The sequence below is a fragment of the Cheilinus undulatus genome, linkage group 17, assembly GCF_018320785.1.
Source record: "Cheilinus undulatus linkage group 17, ASM1832078v1, whole genome shotgun sequence".
In the NCBI taxonomy this organism is placed as follows: Eukaryota; Metazoa; Chordata; class Actinopteri; order Labriformes; family Labridae; genus Cheilinus; species Cheilinus undulatus.
In genome coordinates, this window is record NC_054881.1 from 35,047,125 (window position 1) to 35,068,854 (window position 21,730).

The window sequence follows — 21,730 nt, forward strand, 5'->3', positions numbered from 1 at the left end:
CATGAGTTAGTGCTTGTTGGGTTTTTGTGAAATGTGAACATTAACGAATCGGAGTATGCAGAGGGCACATGGTGCATGGTGTATGTAGCACTTTCAACAGAAGATCACATAAGCTCTCTATGGGGATCAGCACACATTGCAAGCGTAAATACTGATTGTCAATCATGCTTCTTTGCTTGTAGGATGCCTAAATTATCCTTCAAAGTCAATTAGTTAAGCCATTTTTTAGACAGTCTGGACTTACGAAATCTTTCACCTGTAAATCACTCCCGTTAATTCCTCTCTCTCTTTCATCTCTCAGGTTGCTGTGTTGATCTGCTCTGCTGCAGTGAACCCTCACCCGAGCCCCTACACTACATGCAGCTGCTCCGCCTGTGAATGGTTCCCTGTGCGCTCCTCTCCTCCACTGTTCTCCTGTGAGCTGGCCAGGGGCAACACCCAGTGCTAACGTGCCAGGGGAGGATTTCCAGAACCTCAGTAAGAGCTAAATAAACCGGCCCCCACATCTGGGAGAGCAGGAACACTGGTAAACACTGGGCTGCGGCTTGCCCACAGAGCGAGGCCCTTGTTTCCACTTAATGATGATAGCTCAGGGTTCCTGCGCTGCTGCCTGTCACACTTACTTAGACTCATCACTTCGGTCATGCTCAGAGTCACACATATTCACTCACAAATATTCAGTCGCACCTCCAAAAAGGGCAAAAGGTTACACTGTCTGCAGTAATACTGGGAGACTGTCACCTTTAAGATGGCAGAATCTGTTACAGCTTTGTTTTCTGAGGCAGAAAGATTTTTGTGTTTGTGTGTTACGTGTTTTTATCTCCAGCAGTGTTGCTCTGGTCTAAATCACTGCATGGAAATATAGGGCTGCCTTTGGACTGCAGCCAGTGTAGAAAGTGCCATGTGTCAATGCACAGCTGTGAGGAAAAGCTCCCCTTTTCCAGAGGCAAAATCTGGTCTAGAGGACTCCCTGCTGGTGACAGCAGACATGAACGCAAAAGTCTCTGAGACATGACTAATACACCTAATGGTTAAATAATGGCACAATTTTGAAAGCTTATCAATATCATTAAATTTATAAAATGACTTTTTTTTCTGTACATCCTGTCTGTGCAGAAAAATTACATGGACTCGACTTGAAAAAGGAGGAATTTCACTATTTACAGCTGGAACCAGCAATCAAACACGCTGGGTTATAGTATTACACATCATTACAGCTGGATATCATTGCCTCATGGACTGTGTAAATATTTAGGAATAATAATAACAATGCAAACTGCAGAAAACCAACAATTACTTGATACCCTTGTGCATATTAAAGCTTCTTTTGGTGCCAGTTTCTTCTAATGATGTAATAGATAATGCTATGACTGTTTGTTATTTATAGTACAGCTATTGCAGAAATAACGTCAGAAACTAAAAGACTAAAGCTGCAGCCCAGAGCTAACCACTGTTATTTCAAACTCACCCATCATTGGAGCAGGTCATGAACTCTTCTTTAATCTTGGGGTGCCAGCAGCCACAGTTCAGCATGGCGGTGTGCCCCTGGAAAAGATGAAATCACAATTAACAAACTTAAGAAGTCTATTTACACCAAATAAAACAGAAAAAATGTGAAAGAAAGGCAATTCTTGAAAACAAAAAAAACTTATAACATCTATATAACATAATTATGGGGAAAAAAAGACAAAATTATGACATAAAAAGTTGACATTTTTAGATAAAAAGACATAATTATGAGATAAAAAGATGAAATTATTTGATAAAAAGTCATAATTATGAGATAAAAAGTTGAAACTATGAGTCTTAACTGCAGCACAAAAGCCCACCAGTATATTATCTAATGACTCTGTTTCTGTGCTTTATCAGAATTGTGATGTTTAAAGCCCAACTATAATGTCTGTATCCACACAGACTAACACTATTTAACCAGGAAAAACCTCACTGAGAGTAAAAATCTCCTTTTCAAGAGTGTCCTGGTCCAGAAAGCAGCAGCAAAGAGCAGTCATACACAGCAAACATATACAAGTTTGTAGTCTAAATGCACCAAGAGAAACAAGATGACAGGTCAAAAACCAAATATTTACCAAAACTGACCACATTTGTAAATTAATCAAAGCATCTGCAGCCAGATGTGCCTGCCTCCAAGGCATTCCCTCCTCAGTGTCCAGTGAGATCAGTTCATAGTTTTAACTCTTTTTGTAAATCATTCCAAGAGAAGAGAGTAGCGAATTTAAATGCTCCTTTTCCCAGTTCATTTCTGACCTGTGGGACAAACAGCAAAAAAAGATCCTGGGAACAAAGATTACAAGTTCCTGTGCTCTTCTGACTGATGTAGGTCAGAAGATATGCAGGAAGTAGACCGAGAATAGCCGTGTTAATAAGAATATGCCAGTGTTTTAGTCTACATGAAGACAAAGAAGACCATCCAACACATTCATATTATAAATGGTGATGAGTAAGGCTTTTAAAGTTAATGAACGTCAGAGCTCTATGATGCATAGGGTCCAGAGCATGTAGAGTCTGAGACGTCCAGCACTGACATAAAAATGGCAGCAACCAGCCTTTTTTTAGATTTTACACAAAAGCAGGATTTAATCCTGAAATTATTAAAAAAAAAAAAAACAGTTTCAGTTTAAACCTTTTAACCAGCGGGTGAATATGAGGGATAAAAGAGATTCATCAATCAAAATACCAAGGTATTTGTACTGCAAGACGACCTCTATCGGAGTACCCTGAGAAGGTGAAATTGAAGGCAGGTTAAGAGGCTTAAATCCAGCATTAGAGAGCAGCATGACCTTAGTCTTATCAGCATTCAACACAAGTTTTAAATCATCACAACTCTCCTGAACAGTGTCAAAAGCAGGTTGTAGCTGAGTAAGAGCTTGGTCTGGAGTGGGTGCTGAGCAGTACATGAGTGCCATCAGCATAAAAGTGAAAATTTTCATAAACCCCTTACAGTCTTTTGTATCATATTTGGTACACACATTTATGAGACCTCTATCTCATCAGCATAATCAATAAATCACTTGATGATAAAAATCACCAGTGAATTATCAGTTGCCAAAAACACCTAATGTGATACAAGAAATACGTTACATTTTATAACAAATTTTCTTTTTTTGGATTTCATTAGAAGTTTAAATAAACACCTCAGTTCCAAAAAACGAGAATTTTCTGGCTATTATTTGAGTTATCAGGCTTTAAGGGGTTAATGACACTGATCAATACCTTTGATATAGAGAATAAACAGGAGTGGCCCCAAAACTGACCCCTGAGGTACACCTTTGGTTACAGTTGAGCATTAGATTCTGTAAGTAAGGTGATTGCTGAACTAACTAAGAGTTTAATCTAAATCTGAGTTTAAGAACTGAATGATCCAACGTTTCAAATACCCTAAAAAGGTCAATAAAAAAGGCTGCAAAATGCTGCTTACTATCGATAAAATCATTAAAACTTTAAGAGCGCCTGTAGTGGTACTGTGCTTCTTTCCAAAACCAAACTCCCAGGAGGTAACGATCATGCTGCACTGTAAAAGCCTGCTTCCTTGAAGAAGACACCTTTTAGGACCTTTAATTTGCTCGTATTGTAACTTTGACTGTTACCCTCCATTACACTGACTTCTACTGAGCCAGTGAACTCTGAAGCACTGCAGCGGGCTGTGACATAGCTCCAAATACCAAGTTCCTAACAGCGAGAGTAACTTTTAGACATTTCCTCTGCTGGGGTATTCCTGTGGAGAATTACTCATAACAAATGACTTCAAAGTGGAATATCCCAGAAAGCGGCCTCTCCCAATGCCAGGCCAGAGAGGAACACTTAAGTGTTCAACTGAGAGGCTTCAGACATCACATACCTATTAGACAGGACTCTTCAAAAAGCAGAGGCATTTCTGAGCAGAGGTTTACAAATCACATGTGCATCATAAAGGCCTGTTATGTACTTTAATCACTACTTTAAAGATCAATAAAAGGTAACTGCTTTAGGTCATGTTGTTTAATGCCTAGAAACGGCTGGTAACAAATTGCTATGTTGTTAAATTTCATGGTAAAACTCACCCACTTCCCTGAATGGAGAGGTTCTAGCTCAAATGGGCTGTGAGTGACTGCTTCCCTGCTCAGCGTAATAACACCCAAATAAACAGAAGCATACATCACTACAGCTTCATGATGAGGGTGAAGGAGCGGCTACTGTCTGAAACCAATTCCACTTCCTCGACAGTTTAGGACAACAAATGGCCAATGACTAAAAAGAAACAGACTGGTATTCAATGAAGAATAAATTCAAATAGGGCAGCTTTAACGACAAACAGCAACAGCAACAGAAACAAATTAAAAACAACAGTAAATATTTGAGGGTCCAGCCTTGCAGAGTTGACCAAGAAGAAACCTCTGGTGTTGAAAATGAAGATGATGTAGAAATGCAAAACATGTAGCTCCCCGATTGTCCACTTAACTAGATAGTCAAGTAAACTAATTAAAATAAAAGTAACTGGAAAATATTCTCACAATATTTCTATATTAGTTATTTGTCAAAAGACTTATTATGAAGCATTTTCTTGTTTCAGCATCTATGAAGTGAGGGTTTTCCCTTTTTTCTCTTGGATTTGAGCTATGAATGGACAACAAGGTTGATTCAAACATTTTGGGATATTGGAAACAGAACTGTTTCCTAAATATCTTCTTAGATTTAACAGAACAACCATTATTCCAATGAACAGATATCTTACCATCCAATTGAAAGCACATTTAGAGCACTGTGTGGAAATTCTCTCTTCACAGTAGGAGGGAAGTTACCGTCTGTCATCAGAGGCACAAGCAAGGACTTCATTATCACATGAGACACAGCTAATCGACTGGGACGTTGTCAGCGGGCCAAAGAGCATTTTCATTCAACCAAACTCTCCCATCAGCTCCAGATGGGACCGAGCAAGACAAGAATGTTGGACATCCAGGAAAACACTACTCACAATCAATGGGCCTTCACTTGTTCAGCTAACTCATACGGGTGGTATAAACCATGTCTAAATGCAGAGCAGCTGGCACAGATGGTTAGTGACCACCAATACAGTTTTGTTAAACACAGAAAAACCCAAACATGGCCACTTAATTAGGATCCTCCTTTGTAGATGCAGGTACAAGCAAGAGATGAACCACAGTGGTACGGAAAGCATGTGGTGTTCATCTTTTCCCCCCTGAGACCGCCTCTGGCTGATCACACAGCACACAACATGATCCTCTCATACAAAAACAGAGCAGCTCAGAGGTGCACCTTGCTGCCATTATGTGTTGGCAGGATTTACACAGAGAGCATCCAGCCTGTGTTTACATCCAGCAGGCTGTCTTAGACGTGCTGCGGCGGAAAAGTAAGAGATGAATGTCTTAAAAAAAGCTCTAATCAACATAAATGAGCAATGTTTAAAGGGATCATTTGTGTTTCTTGAATCTGCTCTTTTAAATTGCCTCTTAATGATGAGCTGCTTGTTCTTGTAGCAGTGTTTATGAAAGAGGACCTTTATTTATTTACCTATAAAGCTTTGAAAACAAATAAAACACAGCCCACTTAAGCACTAAGGACACAGAAATACTACTGGCAGTGCAAGAAAATATTGATTTGGTGTTATCCTCACTTGAGTTGCACAATTATCTTATCACTGGTACCACAAACCTATATTTTAATTTAAAAAATACACCCTTTTAACAGATTTTCATGACAATTTGACTCACTGCTACACTATTTCTGTGTCAAATCTATGCCATGCAATCCTGCACCATTGTGGGCACTTCATACTTGTGCACTGGTATGATCACGCTGCTGAGCAAGACTCTGATCAAACACTGTTCAGCAGTGCCCGCTGCCTGTCCCATCACTACATTTCCTACTTGTTTGTCTGCATAAAACCACACCAATGGAAACCCAGCATAAAGCCAGGAGACATGGGAAGAGACTTACTGACAGACATGACAAGGAATGCAGGTCTGATATTTTTGAATGCAAGCATGTAGCCTGAACTAGTTGTGCTATCTGTAGCCATTTAGATTGCACATAATTTGCATGTAAAATGACAGCTATCCAGTGGACCAATCACAGGGCTTGTCCTCTAGCGGGCTGATGTTTTCCTTTTTCATAGGCTTTAGGGCGGCACAGACCAGCTGCATATGCTAGGGCTGGGCAATTAATTGCAAATTAGACTAAAACGCGATATGGCGCGCTACAATTTACAAATCGCAAAAGTTGCAATATTTCTTAAAATTGAAATGTGTCAAAATGCCAGTGTAAGACTTTTTTGCAGGAGATATTTTATGCACATCATGCAAACATTCACATTTTTTTTAGGATATAAACTCATTTTTTAAATATTTAAAATGAGATACAATACAGCAACAGATAACAAATTTGCAATATGAGCCAAAAAAAAAACCAAAACAAAAATAATTAGCCATTTGTTTTAAATTGTTTTGCCCTAGTATATTCTATATAATATTTTGAAGGTTATTATATAGAAATTTATTGCTCGCATTTATTGAACAATATCTAAGATGAGGAACTTAAAAATAATCACATATTAAATCGCAATCATAATATTGGGGAAGAAAAATCGTAATTAGACTATTTTCACAAATCGTTCAGCCCTAGTGTAGATACAAAGCAGATGTAGATATCAGGCTTTACAGTGGTACTAATAATATGAATGAAGGTGAGATGAACACTAGACACCATAAACTGACATATTAATCTTGCATTTGACCTTTTAAGGGCGATGTTTAAGTTTTCAGTTAATCAGACATCATAATTTTTCATTATACGACTGTCTTCAGTGTTTCAATTATTGCAGAATATATAGTGGTTTATCATCATTAAGAGCCACATATTTTGTATCATATTGTATCTTATCTGGTCCCATTATGTTGTATTATGAGCAGAGAAGGATTTTTATTGTACTCAAGTAAAAGTACAATTAGTCTGGTTAGAGTTTACTTAAGTAGAAGTAAAAGTACTGATCTATAAAATCTACTCAAGTAAAAGTAAAAATTATTCAATTTAAAGTTTTCTTTAAGTCCTGAGTAGCTGCTGAGGAGTTGTACAGTAAATCTGATATTTTCTTATTGGCAAGAACAAGACCATAGATCTCCAACCAGTTTCTTCAGGAAAAAAAACATTCTTCCATAATAAAGATAAATACACAGCAAAATTGATGGTGGTAATTCCACTCATACAGAGTTAAATTTAACCCTAATAAAGTGTCTATTGGTCCACAGTACATATAATTGAGTTAAAATACACTTTCGAAAGTCTAAGATCTTTTATAGTATGACAGAGCTGCGGTAACACTTCATTTTGCAATACACAGAGTATTGCGATACCATGTATTGCCATCTATACCATTTTTTTCAACTGTTTAGCTGATTTAGCATTAGCCTTGCCTTTATTTTTTATCGTATTACCGCTGTATTTTATTTCCATGCGGCACTTCTTGCAAACCCCATGTGTCATATCCATGTTGTTCATGCCCTGCTTGCAGCCCTAATGTCCTTCCCCTGGTGCTGCCGTATTGATTGTACTAACTTTCTCCTGCTATATGACGATCAACTCTATTGACCTCACTGGACAAAGGGCCCAACAGCATCATCAAGTGGACAGAGAGCAACTGATGCTATTTATCCAGTATCATAGACTTCAGGTCATATTAGCAATTAATTTGAAAAAAAAAAATCAGTACTTGGTGGAAGATACAATACAATATATCACCATGCAAAATATCACAATACTATGCTGTATCGATTTTTTCCCTCACCCCTAGTAACGATCCATTGATGTATACTGAACGTCAATTGGTTGATAAATTAGTCAATCAGATGGATGAAAAGATCTAGATTGATCTACATCGTCACTTTTAAGCTACACGCAGTTTCAGCCCCACATCTTTTTGCCACAATTTACTTTAGAGTATTAAATATTTGTCTAAGGTAAACAGACTAATTCTTACGTTCAACCCACCACTGTTACCCCTCTGTTTTCCCTTGCAGTGATAAATTAATACTGACATTTCTGGTGCTACAAATGATCCTTTTCTCTGGTTTAATTGCCGATTTGTTTACAGCTAGTTTGATCAGCTTGTTTATTTCCCTGTTAGACATTTTCCATCTGGCCAGATCTCAGTTATTACTTCGGAGACTGAGCTCTAATCATAACCAACTGAAACAACAGTTAAACATACAAAAACACAGCTGAAGTGTTGATGAGAAATCCTCTACCTTGGTGTTGGCCATATCCACAATGTACTGGTCTCCCTTCACACACTCCATGACATTGAAGCCATCGCGGTCCAACACCTTAGCCTGAGCGTTCCCAGAAACCACCAGGATGACATCGCCGGTGATGCTGTACTGCAGGGACTTGATTTGATGACTGAAAGAACACAGACAAACACATGACCAGCGTTGATTAAAAAAAAAAAATCCAGGGTGAATAAAATAGTATTATACTGCAGTCCTGTGGTGCTGACAAGTTCTAATAAGTGTTTTAGATCTGTTTGCAGGCCATCTGTGAGCTGTGATTGTGCAAGACATCTGCACCAAAACATGGTTACACAAGAATCCTTCAGAGAGAGAAAAATAAACAATAGATAGATGTAGCTATAGGAACCAAACAAGGCAACATCTGACATACATCTGATGGTTGGTCTATTTTGGTTTGCAACACGCAACACTGTAAATAGAAGAGCTTTAAAGCCAAGAAATGGAAACAACAACACATAATACTTCAATAGAAATGAATAAAACAATCATCTATACCAGGAATACACTGAAAGTGATGTAATAATATATCCATGGTAAAAAATGTTACAATGCATGTTAATATCAAACAGCACATGGCACCGCAAAGGTTAGATTTGGTCCCAAGTTCTCTGTGTGCAGGGGAGGCTGTATTGCTGCAAACAAACTGAAGCTAGTAGAAATGTTCTGTTTATTTTGGAGGCTTTGGCATCTTCTTAGACTCATTACATACCACCAAATGCTCATTTTCGTCATTGTTTTACTTTGACTGAGCTCATAAGTTGCTATTTTTGGTCAGAAGAGAGAAAAAGTGGAATAATAAATAGCTCTCTACAAATCTCTGGTTGTTAGCGAGCCAAACAGGCCACTAGATCGCATTTTAATCAAAGTAAATGTAGTGTAAAATTCTCTTAATAAGGGGAAGCCTGCTCCAGCGCAGCCCACTTGTTTCCAAAACCAAAAAGAATTTGATCTTTGACGACGGTCTGAGCGGAACATAGTGTAAACGTGTAGACACACAAACACCCACATATCTCCACCATCTGCTCCTGAATGGCCCATTTTGAATGAAACAGGAGGATGTTGCAGAGTTAACATGAGGCTCAATGATGCTCAGCAAATGTCTGTGTGTTTGTGTGTCCGTGTGCGCTCGAGTTCAAGGAAATGCAGCAGGTCTACTGGATGTTTGCATGAAACTAACTAGCCACATGTGAAGCAAATGTGTTGATGTTCCACGTTGCGTTCTCAGAAGTGGACTCACCACTCACAAGGCTGCAGGGACCTGAAGGCCTGCAGAGCCTGGTCCATGCCAGCGAAATCCCAGAACCGAACGTCATAATCATAACCGCCAGTGACCAGACGAGCTCCAGAGGGGTCCAAGCCAAGAGCTGAAACCTAAGGAGACAAATGCCTGATTAAAAGGACAATTATATTATTTTCCACTGCTAGAAATATTTGACAGGGTAGGCATACTGCCTTCTTTAAAACAACAATGAAACTGGTTTTGAAAAAAACAACCAGCAGTAGATCTGTATTTCCTGTTATTATAATGAAGAGCCATAGAGGCCTACTCAAATTGTACCCCCTTTCCTCATGGTACAACACATCTAGAGGATAAGAATATCAGCTTTATTTGCTGAAATTCAGCTCAAAGTTTCCTGACCTTGACTAAAGACAGTGCTGAAAACCAGATGTTTGAGTGTAAGCAAAATGTAAATATAATATGGTGTTGATTACAAGCCATCCAGGGTGAGTATAGACCTTTTCTCAAAGACTGAAATGACTGACTAAATTTTCATTGAGCCACATGAGTCACTACAGAGGAAGTCCTTACCGTCTTGGTGCCGTGCTGCAGAGTGATTTCATGAGTGTCTGGAATCTTCTTCACTGGGTTCTAGGGCAGAAAGTTGAGATGAATGTAAGTGAACAGTTGTAAACTAAAATTTCAGCCCCCCCCCCACTAAAATTTCCTTTTTTGAAAGTAGTTTCCAAGTGCTGTTGAAAAGAGCAAATAATTCTTAACACTGCTTTTTTAGACATCCTAGTTTTATTTTGGATGCTTCCATTATTTTAGTTAGCACAAAGAAAAAAAAATATTTCACAAAAACTACCAGGGTCTAAATTATTAGCCCCCTTTAGAACTGACCTTTTTATTGAGAAATAACGTGCATTAACTTTGTAATACTCAAAGCTCTCAATGGAGAAAGCATCATGGCAAAAACAAAAGGGACTCAGTTAATCCTCATCAGTACAATAACCTCAAGCAATGGCTTTACTAGATAACAAAAATCCTTTTTTTTCTAGGTGTAAAAGGAAAGCACCACCACACCTTTATAACAAAAGAAAAACCGAAAAATGCCTGAGAAATATTTCTGCTATTACTTTTTAGAAGAATCGTCACAGGTTTCTCATCCAATAAAGCGTCTTTTGCTGCCATCTAGTGGTGAAACTCTAAACCTGCCCCTTGACAGAGTAAACCCCTTTAAATATGCATCTTTCACATGCATTATGATGTAAGTAACAAAAGAAAGTCTGGGTGTAAATTACAGAGCATTAACAGTGTTAATGTTATTAAAGCAGCTGCTATTCTCCTGATGTGACATTTTAAAATATTAGCATGAAAAAGGCTTACTTGTGGCAGATTTGACTCTTCTAACAGGACAAAAAAGGTCAAGGGAGTGGTGAAAATATAAGTGGTTACTATTTTTCTCCCCACTGTTAAGGGAGACATTTAAGACTTACATCATCTTCATCATCTTGCACCTCCTCTTCATCATCATCATCATCATCACTGTTAGCTGTGCTGCGAGCTTGTCTCATATGCTCATCTTTGTCACCCTGAGCTTTATACTGAGGAGGTAGTGGAGGTCCAATAAGCTCAGAGTCTGAATCAGAGTCTGAGTCTGAACTGCTGTCACTACTGCTCTCCTGTTTCCTAAAGAAGAAAACATCAACATCAGTGAAAGAAAAAACACACCTGAGTAACAGATATGCAAGTAAAGTGTCAGGCATCAGCAGCCTAATCCTACAATTATGTAGTATTTCCTGAGACCAAAAACTCCTGGTTACCTGGAAGAAGCAGCAGCAGGTTTGTCTCTCGGGGTGGGAAGTGATGACTCCACAGATTTGGAGCTTTCCCCTTCTTCCTCCAACTGACGCTCCTCTAAAAAAGGAAGCGCTACAGTTTAGTTTCACAGATTCTGTTGAAAAACAAATAATCAAAACACTAGATTATGTTTCAAATGTACCCAATACACGCTGACTCCTCTCGATGGCTGTTCGACGGGTCTGTTCAAAGATAGCATCCAGGTCAAATGTGCGGGCCTTTTTACCTGGAGGGGGGAAAAGAAAGCTTATAAGAACAACGAGAAGCATATCTCATGTTGTCTGTTTATCATAAATAGTAAAAGAATGTCATATTTTTGACTATGAAGCCTGAATTGCACATACCAAAGCCAGAGAATCCCATTACAGATGCAATGTCTCCATCTCCACTCGTCCTGCCTGGTTCCACAAAACACATTTTATTTTAAGCATCAGTTTTGTTTTGTTTTTTAAAGAAAAAGCAACAGAACCTGCCTACCATTAGCATATCTCAGGGTGTCAACATTCAGACTCAAAACCAGAGCTGACTGCAGGACGCTGCCTAACTTTGTAAGAGCTTTGGTGCTTAAAGATGATCAGCATGTAATGCTTTATAAATCAGACCTTTAACCAGCAGTCTTCAATTAGTCATGAAAACACTGCATGTACAAATTTCTCAAAGTCGAAATGCTTGTAAGAGAATTAAAGCAGCTGCACCACAAACAGCCCAGTCTAGCACAAGCCTCGTCTTCTAATGCTGGCCTTATTTAATCTGTTTTTCAGAATAAGCTGAGGACCAATAAAAACGGACTGCGGGCCGTAATTGGCCCCCGAGGCGTAGTTTGGACACCCCTGGACTAGATTGTAAGTTAAAAATAAAATAATGCAGGTACGCTAAATTACTGACACAACTTGGCGCATACCACCTATGACCTTCACCAAAACATTAAATTTAACTCATACGACAACCATTCAAGAATTCAAATACTTAGACTCATGTCAGAAATTGTGTTAGCTCGACGGACGCTAACACAAATGTGAGCCTACTATCCTAACAAACAGCAACATAAAGGTTCAGCTAATTGTGAAAAAATAGTCACATTTGGTGGCAATAGCTTCCCCGTTTGAAGTTTGAGTCCAGTTTTATAGGATATTTACATCTTAGACTGGCTGTCGCTTTGAATTTACTTATGCGGCTTCCCAGAGAAAGTAAGCTAACAAATAGGCTAACAAAAAGAACAGTTTCTATTTAGATACTGGCTCTGTGAGCTAGGTGGGTAACGTAAAACACTAGAAACACAGCCCAATGTAAGCACACATAAGTGTAGTTCCTTTACATGTATTGTTCCAACCCTAGAGAAGCGTAAATGTAAAAAGTCGCTACCTTCTCCCACTTTTTTAGGATCCATGTTTTCAAATACGAAGACTACCTTTGACCTCCGGAAGTGCTCTTTTCTTCTTCTGTGGTGCTCGGCGGGACGGTACAACGGAGGGCCACACGAAGAGAAAAAAATAGAATAGTATTTTTTTAAAATTACAAGAATAAAGTCGAAAAAACCTCGTTATATTACGAGAAAAAACACGACGGAGTATAAGGGCCACACGAAGAGAAAAAAAAGAATAATTTCTTTTTTTTACACTACGAGGAAAGAAAGTCATATCACGGAAAAAACTCGTAATATTACGAGAAAAAGTTGTAATATATGAGAAAAAAAGTCTTAATATAACGAGAATAAAGTCGTTATATTTTTTTTTCTTCGTGTGGATTGAAAACAATTATGAACCTATATGCAGCTAGAAAACAGTGATAAAACACAATTGGTTGACTAAAAGGGAAGAAAAAAATTAAAGCAAAGCCAAGGGACAATATATTAATGTTTTTCACCATTTTTTTTTTCCACTTTTTATCCATTTAAGCTATTTTTTGCCAATAAATACCAGTTTTTCCTACTTTTTGCCCGTTTTTTGCAACTTTTTACCTATTTTTGCCACATTTATCCCATGTAGGCTATCTTTTGCCATTTGATACCACTTTTTTCCAACTTTTTTTTCCCATTTTGACAATTTTTGCAACTTTTTACCCTTTTTGTCACTCTTATCTCATTGTTGTCCTTTTCAGTTTTTCTCCCCATTTTCACCCATTTAAGCTACGTTTTGTCATTAAATACCACTTTTTCCCTACTTTTTCCTCCATTTTAGCTACTTTTTTTTTCCACTTTTTGCCCATTTAAGCTACCTTTTGCCATTAAGTAGCACTTGTTCCGTCTGTTCTTGCCACTTCTAGCCCATTTTTGCCCTTTTCACCACTTTTCACCCATTTCATCTACCTTTTGCCACTAGATACCACTTGTTTCCTCTTTTTTGCCCATTTTGCCACTCTTGACTGCTTTTTGCCCATTTTAGTCACTTTTCACTCATTTTTTTTTGGCCACAGTTATGTCATTTTTGAACCATTTTTTTGCCACCTGTAACTCATTTTTTGTCACTCCTCAACCATTTTTGCTACTTTCTGACCCTTTTCCTCCCCAGTTTCACTCCTTTTTGACCATTTTTGCCACCTTTAACTTATTTTCATTGCTACTTTAAGCTGTTTTAGCCACTTTTCACCACTTCAATTGTGGCTCTTGCAAAGGTATTTTTCAACAAAGTGGCTCTTTGGTTGAGCAGGATTGAGTAACACTGCTCTAAATAGTCTGAATATGAGTGTGACTGGGTGGTTGTATGTTCACAATGTTCATATGAAACATTTAAATTGGGAGCACAAAGTCATCACAGTTTCTGTCTGAAAAGCTGTAAAGTAGAGTTTTGTTTTTTGTACATTTTCACTTGTGAATATAGAATTTTCTAGAATGATGATGAGTTTTATAACAAAACGCTCATTTGCATGCAATATATTGAGTCGGAGTGGACATTTGGGCTTAGTTTCTCAAACATTTTTGAGAGTTCTCATCCATAAGGAGGACTGGGATGGACAGAAGTAGATTTTTACAGGACTGATGGATGGAAAAGTCAAAAACATAATACATCAGACCCTGGCCATTGGTGTGAGAAGGAATAATGAAAGAACGCAGTTTAAAAATGTTCAAAACCATATTTAATTGTAGCAACAGTCCTATGTTTACAAAAAATAAATTAAAAATATATGAAAATGTACACAAAAATGGCACAATAGTTTTCTATGAGATGGCATGAAAGCAGATATGAGTGCAACAAACATTCTACAGAAACTTAATATAAAAATTTAACTGATAGCATCATATATTTGATTGTATTCTGGCTTTCCCTTTGACATACAAAATGCTTTAATATATATCATTTCTATATAACTGCTATCACCATTGTTTAAAATCAACCCGATTCTTAGTAATTCAAAGGCACATAAAATCTCAGAGGTTCATCTGAGTATTATTTGTGTTATCATCTTTATTCTGTTTCCTCTCCAGCTGCTAGCCTCTCGATGGCGGCCCAGTCTATTTTGCTGAGGCTGCTGCCGGTCTCAGAAAGGTTGTCCAGCCAGTCCATGTCAAACACACTAGTTGAGGCTCCATCATGCTGCTCACCCAACTGCTCAGCATTGACCTATAACAAAAAAAAAGATTAAAACCACAGCAAACATCTGCATTCTAATGGAAATAAAAAAAGCCACAAAATATTAATCTCAAAGTTGACTGTTGCGAACCAACCTAAATGCTCTCTTCTGAGTCACTGTGATTAGTTACATACATGCAAGCTACTTCTGGCCTGTGTTTTGATTTAAACCTCACAAGTTTAACAAAAATATAGAGAAGAGTGCCCTCAGGCACAGATTATTTAACTGTACATTTCCATTTCATATTGTTAGTGATATCCACTGATAAAACTTTATTCAACCAAAACTGTGATTACATAACAATACTAGTGTAGCTTTAATAAATAAAAGTGACAAAGAAGAGGTTGTTTGTCTTGTCAGGTGTACACTATGTTTTGATTCTTACTTTGTTGGACTTCTGAACCCTGTCCAAATCTGAACTGAGCTCCCAGGTGTTCATCTCCGTCGTCTCTTCCATCCTCAGGATCCCTCTCCCTACGGCCACCCGTCTTGGAGGACTTTTGCTTTGCCCTGTCTTTCCATGGTGTCCAACGTGTCGCACCACACTTTGGTTGGATGTCTGAGGTTTTGATTTGCCTTTAATATCTGAGAGCATGCCACGTCTGGTCACCTGAGACAGACGGTCCTTTGGCAGTGAGGTAACTAACAAAAATATGCACAATGTCAGCCACTTTCCTCATTACAACTACACTGTAGATGAATGTCTTTTTGATACCTGGTCTGTGTAGTCCAAGTCTTCTGCTATAATCCTCTGAAGGCCGGTCAGGCATCTCAGCAGTCCACGGTCGAGGGTTGGGTTGAGCTTGTCCGGACTTTGGACTTCTTTTATCATCAGCAGATACACTGAAAACCCTACCAAATTGCAGACACTTCATTACTAAATCTTAATATTCCCATGTTAAAATGACACAGTTTGTGTCAATACACTTTCAGATCATGGTTGAATACTTAAAGACTGAGTTTAATCATTGTTGAGAAGAGATCACAGTCAGATACCTGTAAGTGCTGCCAGGTGGGGGAGCAGAGTTGGATCGAGTAGCTGAGGTCACTGGTGAAACTCTGGTCCGTGAGGGAGAGCGTAGTAGAGTTGGTGGAGCAGCAGAAATGTCATTGGCCAGTGAAAAAGCTTCATGGGTCCTCTGGTTGTATTGCTCCAGAAGAGTTAATCTATTAAATCAAGTGGAAATCAAAGTTACAATCATGGATCTCTTTAATGCATAAATAATGCAGACATACATACTTCTCTTTTTCCTCCCTGGTTCTCCAAGCATTTGTTTCCTTTTTGTTTGGTAATTTCTGCAGGTAAAAACAGGTATATGATAATGCTGATGTAATATTTTAAAACACAGGTACAACTGAATATCAAGTATTACTCACTGCTTTTCCGGAGGAAGAAAAGGGTTTTCTCTCCCTCTCCTTCAGGCTCTCCCTGTGTTTTTGATACACAGCCAGTTGTTCCCTCTGTTTCCTCCTCATCCAGATCCTCAGCTCCCTCCTCTCATCCTCACCACGGACATGTCTCTGTGACATCCAGCTGCTTTCCTGCTGCTCCTTTCTGCAGGAGGGTAAAAAAAACATCTGGTCAGTGGAGATCCTAGTTGTTCTGGTACACCTTTAGAACATGGAGATTTTTAGATGTTGTAATACCTGTGTGCAGTCTGAGGAAGGGACCAATCCAAGTCAGTCTGGGAGAGATAACCCTCCTTCACAAGCTCCTCTAAAATTTCAGCCGTATCAGATAACCCAGAGTGACCCAGATTCTCATCTGCATGCCTAGAGATGGACAGGAGACAGAAAAATTCAAGTGTTGTCAGCTCATCTGTGATACTAAATTTCAAACTTTAAATCAATTTCAATCACAGATATAAACTAACAGAACAAAACGAGTATAAACTTACATAGGAGTTGTTCCTGAAGCCTCAGATGGAGGGTCCCTTATTCCTGTGGACATTGTAAATGTTAACGCTCATCAAATAGTGAATTCTATAACAACTCCTTCATTCGACTGTAAAAGCAGCTGTTAGTACCTATAGAAACTATTAAAAGTCGAAATAATTTGGAGAAAGTATTCAAATATGTTAAATATTTACTTGGTGGGGTGTGAAGGTTGGAGGGACCACTGTGATCATGAGGAGAAGTGGAATAACGAAAAGAGGACTTCCTTTCAGGAGTGTTTGGTTCACTATGAACCAAAATTTCTTCTTCCTGATTTTCCTCTTCTGTTTCCAAAACATTTGGTTCAACTAATGGGACGAGTGTTGGCATCCATGCTGTAAAATACAGAGAATAAACCGGAGTCAAAGAGATTTTTGAACCAATATCCAAATAATTTGAAAAGATGAACACATTTTAAATAAAAAATTGTTGTAATTTTCTTTTGAAACATTTTCTTTCAGTTAAGTTTTCTGACCAAAAGTTCCAATGGATTTCCTGCTGATCACTGAAAAACATAATGATAGCAATATCTGCCCAAAAAATTTCAGAAATTCTGAATTAAATTTCACCAAAATTTCTAGTGAAAACTTCAGTAGAAAACGCTGATAAATATGTTGGATAAAAGGTTTTAATTTCCCTGAAAATTTACAAATTGAATATGCCCTTTTAAAAATTCCTGAAAATATTCATGAAGTTTCTGGAGGCAAATTACTAACATCGTTTAAAAAGGACTGAGTAAATTTACAATGGATAATCTCATGCAAATAACTGATGAAGAAGTAAAACTTTATCCTAATAACAGCGCACTCTTAAGCGTCAATAAAGCACTAGTCCAAGGGTTTCAATCTCAAGGCCCAGGGGCCAAATCCGGCACTTAAATCTGGCCTGCAAGATTATTACATATTTATGTTGTAACTGGCTCATCAGTATGAGGTCTGCATATTTCCTCAAGTATAACAATGTGATTTTATCCTTAATGATTTAAGATATCCTTGTTAAGTCATTAAATCTGATAAAGTTAGGAGTAAAAATAATTAGATAAGAAGTCAGGAGTGTGGGGAAAAGAAATTATTTGTATTTTCAATTCATATTTTCAATTTTGCGTCTCACAATTAGGACTCAAACTTAGGATTTTCACTTTTTATTTTGAACTTTGAGCAATTCAATTCATTATTTATACTTATTATATAATATTTTGAGATTTCAAAAGTCATAATTTAAAATCTTAACTCATATTTTGATCTTTTTATCTAATTATTTTGCATTGAATCTCATTTTCAACTCCTAACTTGGACTTTTATAATCCCATAGTTTGACCTTTTAGACTTACAATTAAAAAAATTGAATCATATTTTGAATTTCAATGTCATGATTACAAATCTTATTTCATATTTTGACCTTTTAACTCATGATTTTGACTTTCTTTCTAATATATTTGCCATTAAAAAACATTATTTTTCAATTTCATGTTTTAACCTTTTTGAACTAATAAATTAACTGTGCTTAGTTTTTGAGCCTTTCAACTCATCTTTTTACTTATAAAAATTCAAGATCCTTTAGCATCAGTGCTAAGTTTTTTTTCATATTGTATTACTGGTGAAATGAGGTTGACAGTTCATGGTTAAAAAGGTGACCCTGTTAGGCTCTCAGGTTAGACCTGAATCCAGAATCTGGCGCCTGCTGTGGCTGAGTTTGACACCCCTGAACTCGTTGATTTCTCATTATTTATAAAAGCATTATTAGCTACTCTTAATGTCTGTCATAAAAAATATAAATACTTATTTTTCAATCCAATAGTTTTCCTCCTTATTACAGATGAGCAGTTTGTTCCTACCTTCCTGTGGGACGGAGAGTCTGACAGTTTTTTTCACAGCTGGTGTCTTCTTCACATGAGGAGCTGGAGTGAACTTTTCAATGGTGTTAACCAGCTACAAAGACAAATGGTTTGTATGTTAAGACTTACACAATACTTATATTTTTTGTCACCAGTAAAATGAGCTTGAATATGTTTGAAAAGTGCTTCTGTACCATCCTGGAGTTGGAGAAGTCTCTCTCTAGATAGTCTGCGATGTTCTGCAAAGCAGCCAACTGAGAATCCAGCTCAGACAGGCGAGAGGAAAACCAGACTGTAGGAGGCGCCGATGAGACACTGTGAGGTTTGACGCTCTGGCTCTTTATGGCCTGACAGATTTCAGAGTCAGAGGTATCTGCTACTTCCTGTGGAATAACTGCATCTTGAACTCTAACGGGTTCAGCATAGCTGCATGACGGCAACTCTTCTGGGATATCTAGAGCAAACAGCACAACAGAAATGTTAAACAGATTCCTCTAATAACAGCGTGATCAAAGAAATAACATTTATCAGCATAAGACCATCATAATAACGACCTGTGTGAGTGGTGGCTCTCTGGAGATCCTCTTGATTTGTGACTGAGGGTTGCAGATCAGCAGCAGCACTTCTTAGAACAGATGTTGCCAGAATATGAAGTTGAGCAGAAGTAGGTAAAGGAGGGCCAGTGGAGGGGATATGCTGTGTTTCTGGGCTGTGACAGAGGGGTAAATCCTGGTGCTGGGATTTGTCTTCTAGGTCCAAAACACTTATGAACTGGCGGCCATTCTGATCCTATGAGACAGGGACAGAGAAAAAGGGGTTTACTAAAATGTCGGTTTAATATAATCATAATTCTGTGCTGTTTTAAGACTTTTCTGAATCACAGGACAAGATATGTTAGCAGTGAGAAAGGCAACTTATTACACAAATGTAAATCACAACATGTAAACTTTCAACTTTGTGTTTTTCTTTAAGTTATGTGATGCTGTGGCCTCTTACAAGACTTTCCTCCAGCCTCTGTGGAGTTTCCTCTGTGTCTTGAACAAACTGAAGATGCCTTGAACTTTGTGCTGAAAGGAAAAACATAAATAAACAATTGCACAATGCTGAACTCTTAATTACATCTACAAAAATTAAAAGCAGTGTTTAGTTTGTAGTTTTAAAATCAACTTACATTTAGGACTATGAGCATTCACAGAGGCAGGCACTTCTTCATCCAAGACTGCTGCAGGAATAATAATCAAAATGTCATTTTCTAAAAGCAATGCAAGCAAAAAAAACACCCAGTTTTAACTGAGATTTTTCAAGGCAATACAAAATTAAACTTGAGAACATTTCAAAATGTGCTTCAATACAAGAAACAAGCTTGTAAGGATAGGATGAATAATCGAACTATCATAACACTAAAACTGTGGAAATAGTCAAATCTCTATCTGACCTGGCTCTGTGTTGGTGGAAGCATCATAGCACTCTGGGGGTCTCTTACACGTGGAGGCAAAGGCATGTAGCTCAGCCGAAGTGGACATGGCCCTGTCCAATAATCTTTGGCCAGTCAGCATATAGTCTGAAAACAAGAACAAGATCATTACAACTAAAGCATAGCATTATAATGTTTAACAGAGTATAATGAAAATAGACCTTTTACTGTATGTAATGCCAAAAATACAGTGAGAAGCAAGGCTCAAGTGGGGGACCTTTATTTTGTAGAAATGTTTTTCTGTTTTGTTTTTCAGTTTTAAAACAAAACAGAAAAGAGGAGCTTGTTTTTGACTGCAGTTCATAGGAATTTGAACAATGGCAGTTTCATAGAAAGTTTGAGTGAGGCCTCTGTGGCTTCTTTACTAGAAATACAAAACTAAAGCCACTAAAATGCAAAATCCTCACCTTTTAGTGAAAATGTACAATTTACAGATGAGGATCAAATTATTAGCCCCCCTATGGAAGTGTCATTTTTTTAAGTAGTTCCCAAGTGCTGTTTAACAGGGCAAAGAATTTTAACACAGCTTTTCCAAACACACTTGTTTTATTTTGGTTGCTTACATTATTTTACTTTGCAGAAAGAAACAAGAGTTATTTCACAAAAAACACCAGGGTCTAAGTTATTAGCCCCCTGATGCAAACAGTCAGTTGTGTCTCCTTTTTGCTGAATAACAGCCTGGAGTTGTTTGTTTTAGTTTTCAACAAGTCTCAGATGGAAAATGAAATTATAGGGGGGCAAATAATTTCATCCTCACCTGTAAGTTGCCCATTTGCTTTTTCGTTTTATTTTTCCTAGAATAAGTTCAAGCCTTTCTTAAGAACAAACTACCATATTTACCCCTATGTGAGGCTTATTTTCTTGAGACACCCCTTGGAAAATATTGTGTTGCCACATTATGGCTAATATGCTATTTCTTTTCTATCATAGCCCGCCCTCTATGTGGCCTGACAGAACTTGTTGGAGTCAGTGACTGTTAAATGAAAGTACGTTTGTCTTGGATACTAACCAGGTTGAGCAGACTTATCCTGTCCCACCGTGATCTCTTGTTCAGCTGTCGGCTCTTCCTTTTCAGGCTCATTCGTTGCCTAGAGATACATTAGAACAAACAATTTACACCTAAATGCTTGCAGTAGCTCACAACAATTCTTATCAGAATTATATCTTTCTACCTCTTGTGTTGGGATGATGGACTCATTTGGTCTGAATGTGACTTCTGCTTTCCTTGCCGTCCTTGTCCTCTCCTGTCTCCTCTTCTGCCTATAAAATACAAAAAGTGAGAGTAAAACAGGAAAAAGCCAACTTATGTAGGACAAAATTGATTAAAAACAAAGCTACCGTTTGCTGGATGTTGTGGCGAGAGCAGTAGTAGCTCTTCTGCTGCTTTCAGGAGAATGAGAAACTCTGAGCAGCCGGAGTCCAGCCTCTTCACCGCTCTGCCTCGCAATCACTGACTTTGTCAGCTCCTCCATGGACATGAGACGTGCCATTTGGGCTGAAGGAGCCGCTGTTGGCAACATCTATGGCAGGAAGAGATA

At 38.0% G+C, this 21,730-nt stretch overlaps 2 protein-coding genes across 4 annotated transcripts in view; both read right to left on the reverse strand.

Moving 5' to 3' along the window:
* The window catches only part of LOC121524724 (WD repeat-containing protein 70), a 66,388-nt gene extending 53,580 nt beyond the window's left edge, over window positions 1–12,808 (reverse strand). Inside the window, exons 1-9 of the mRNA XM_041810208.1 lie at window positions 12,745–12,808; window positions 11,727–11,780; window positions 11,525–11,608; window positions 11,346–11,439; window positions 11,019–11,211; window positions 10,111–10,170; window positions 9,538–9,671; window positions 8,256–8,409; window positions 1,469–1,545 (exon numbers count right to left, since the gene is read on the reverse strand). Coding sequence (XP_041666142.1) covers window positions 1,469–1,545; window positions 8,256–8,409; window positions 9,538–9,671; window positions 10,111–10,170; window positions 11,019–11,211; window positions 11,346–11,439; window positions 11,525–11,608; window positions 11,727–11,780; window positions 12,745–12,769 — 875 coding nt within the window. The 5' untranslated portion in view covers window positions 12,770–12,808. The remainder of the gene's footprint in view (window positions 1–1,468; window positions 1,546–8,255; window positions 8,410–9,537; window positions 9,672–10,110; window positions 10,171–11,018; window positions 11,212–11,345; window positions 11,440–11,524; window positions 11,609–11,726; window positions 11,781–12,744) is intronic.
* A 1,662-nt stretch (window positions 12,809–14,470) lies between these two features.
* Window positions 14,471–21,730, reverse strand: part of cplane1 (ciliogenesis and planar polarity effector 1) — a 28,389-nt gene continuing 21,129 nt past the window's right edge. For all 3 annotated transcript variants that reach the window (XM_041811025.1, XM_041811026.1, XM_041811027.1), the window contains 18 exons: window positions 21,531–21,712; window positions 21,365–21,452; window positions 21,202–21,280; window positions 20,154–20,279; window positions 19,890–19,940; window positions 19,715–19,785; window positions 19,273–19,507; window positions 18,913–19,172; window positions 18,719–18,812; window positions 17,040–17,219; window positions 16,848–16,890; window positions 16,597–16,722; window positions 16,327–16,504; window positions 16,190–16,245; window positions 15,946–16,116; window positions 15,665–15,801; window positions 15,335–15,591; window positions 14,471–14,939 (listed from right to left, as the gene is read on the reverse strand). In XM_041811025.1, coding sequence (XP_041666959.1) covers window positions 14,784–14,939; window positions 15,335–15,591; window positions 15,665–15,801; window positions 15,946–16,116; window positions 16,190–16,245; window positions 16,327–16,504; window positions 16,597–16,722; window positions 16,848–16,890; window positions 17,040–17,219; window positions 18,719–18,812; window positions 18,913–19,172; window positions 19,273–19,507; window positions 19,715–19,785; window positions 19,890–19,940; window positions 20,154–20,279; window positions 21,202–21,280; window positions 21,365–21,452; window positions 21,531–21,712 — 2,490 coding nt within the window. In that variant the 3' untranslated portion in view covers window positions 14,471–14,783. The remainder of the gene's footprint in view (window positions 14,940–15,334; window positions 15,592–15,664; window positions 15,802–15,945; window positions 16,117–16,189; window positions 16,246–16,326; window positions 16,505–16,596; window positions 16,723–16,847; window positions 16,891–17,039; window positions 17,220–18,718; window positions 18,813–18,912; window positions 19,173–19,272; window positions 19,508–19,714; window positions 19,786–19,889; window positions 19,941–20,153; window positions 20,280–21,201; window positions 21,281–21,364; window positions 21,453–21,530; window positions 21,713–21,730) is intronic.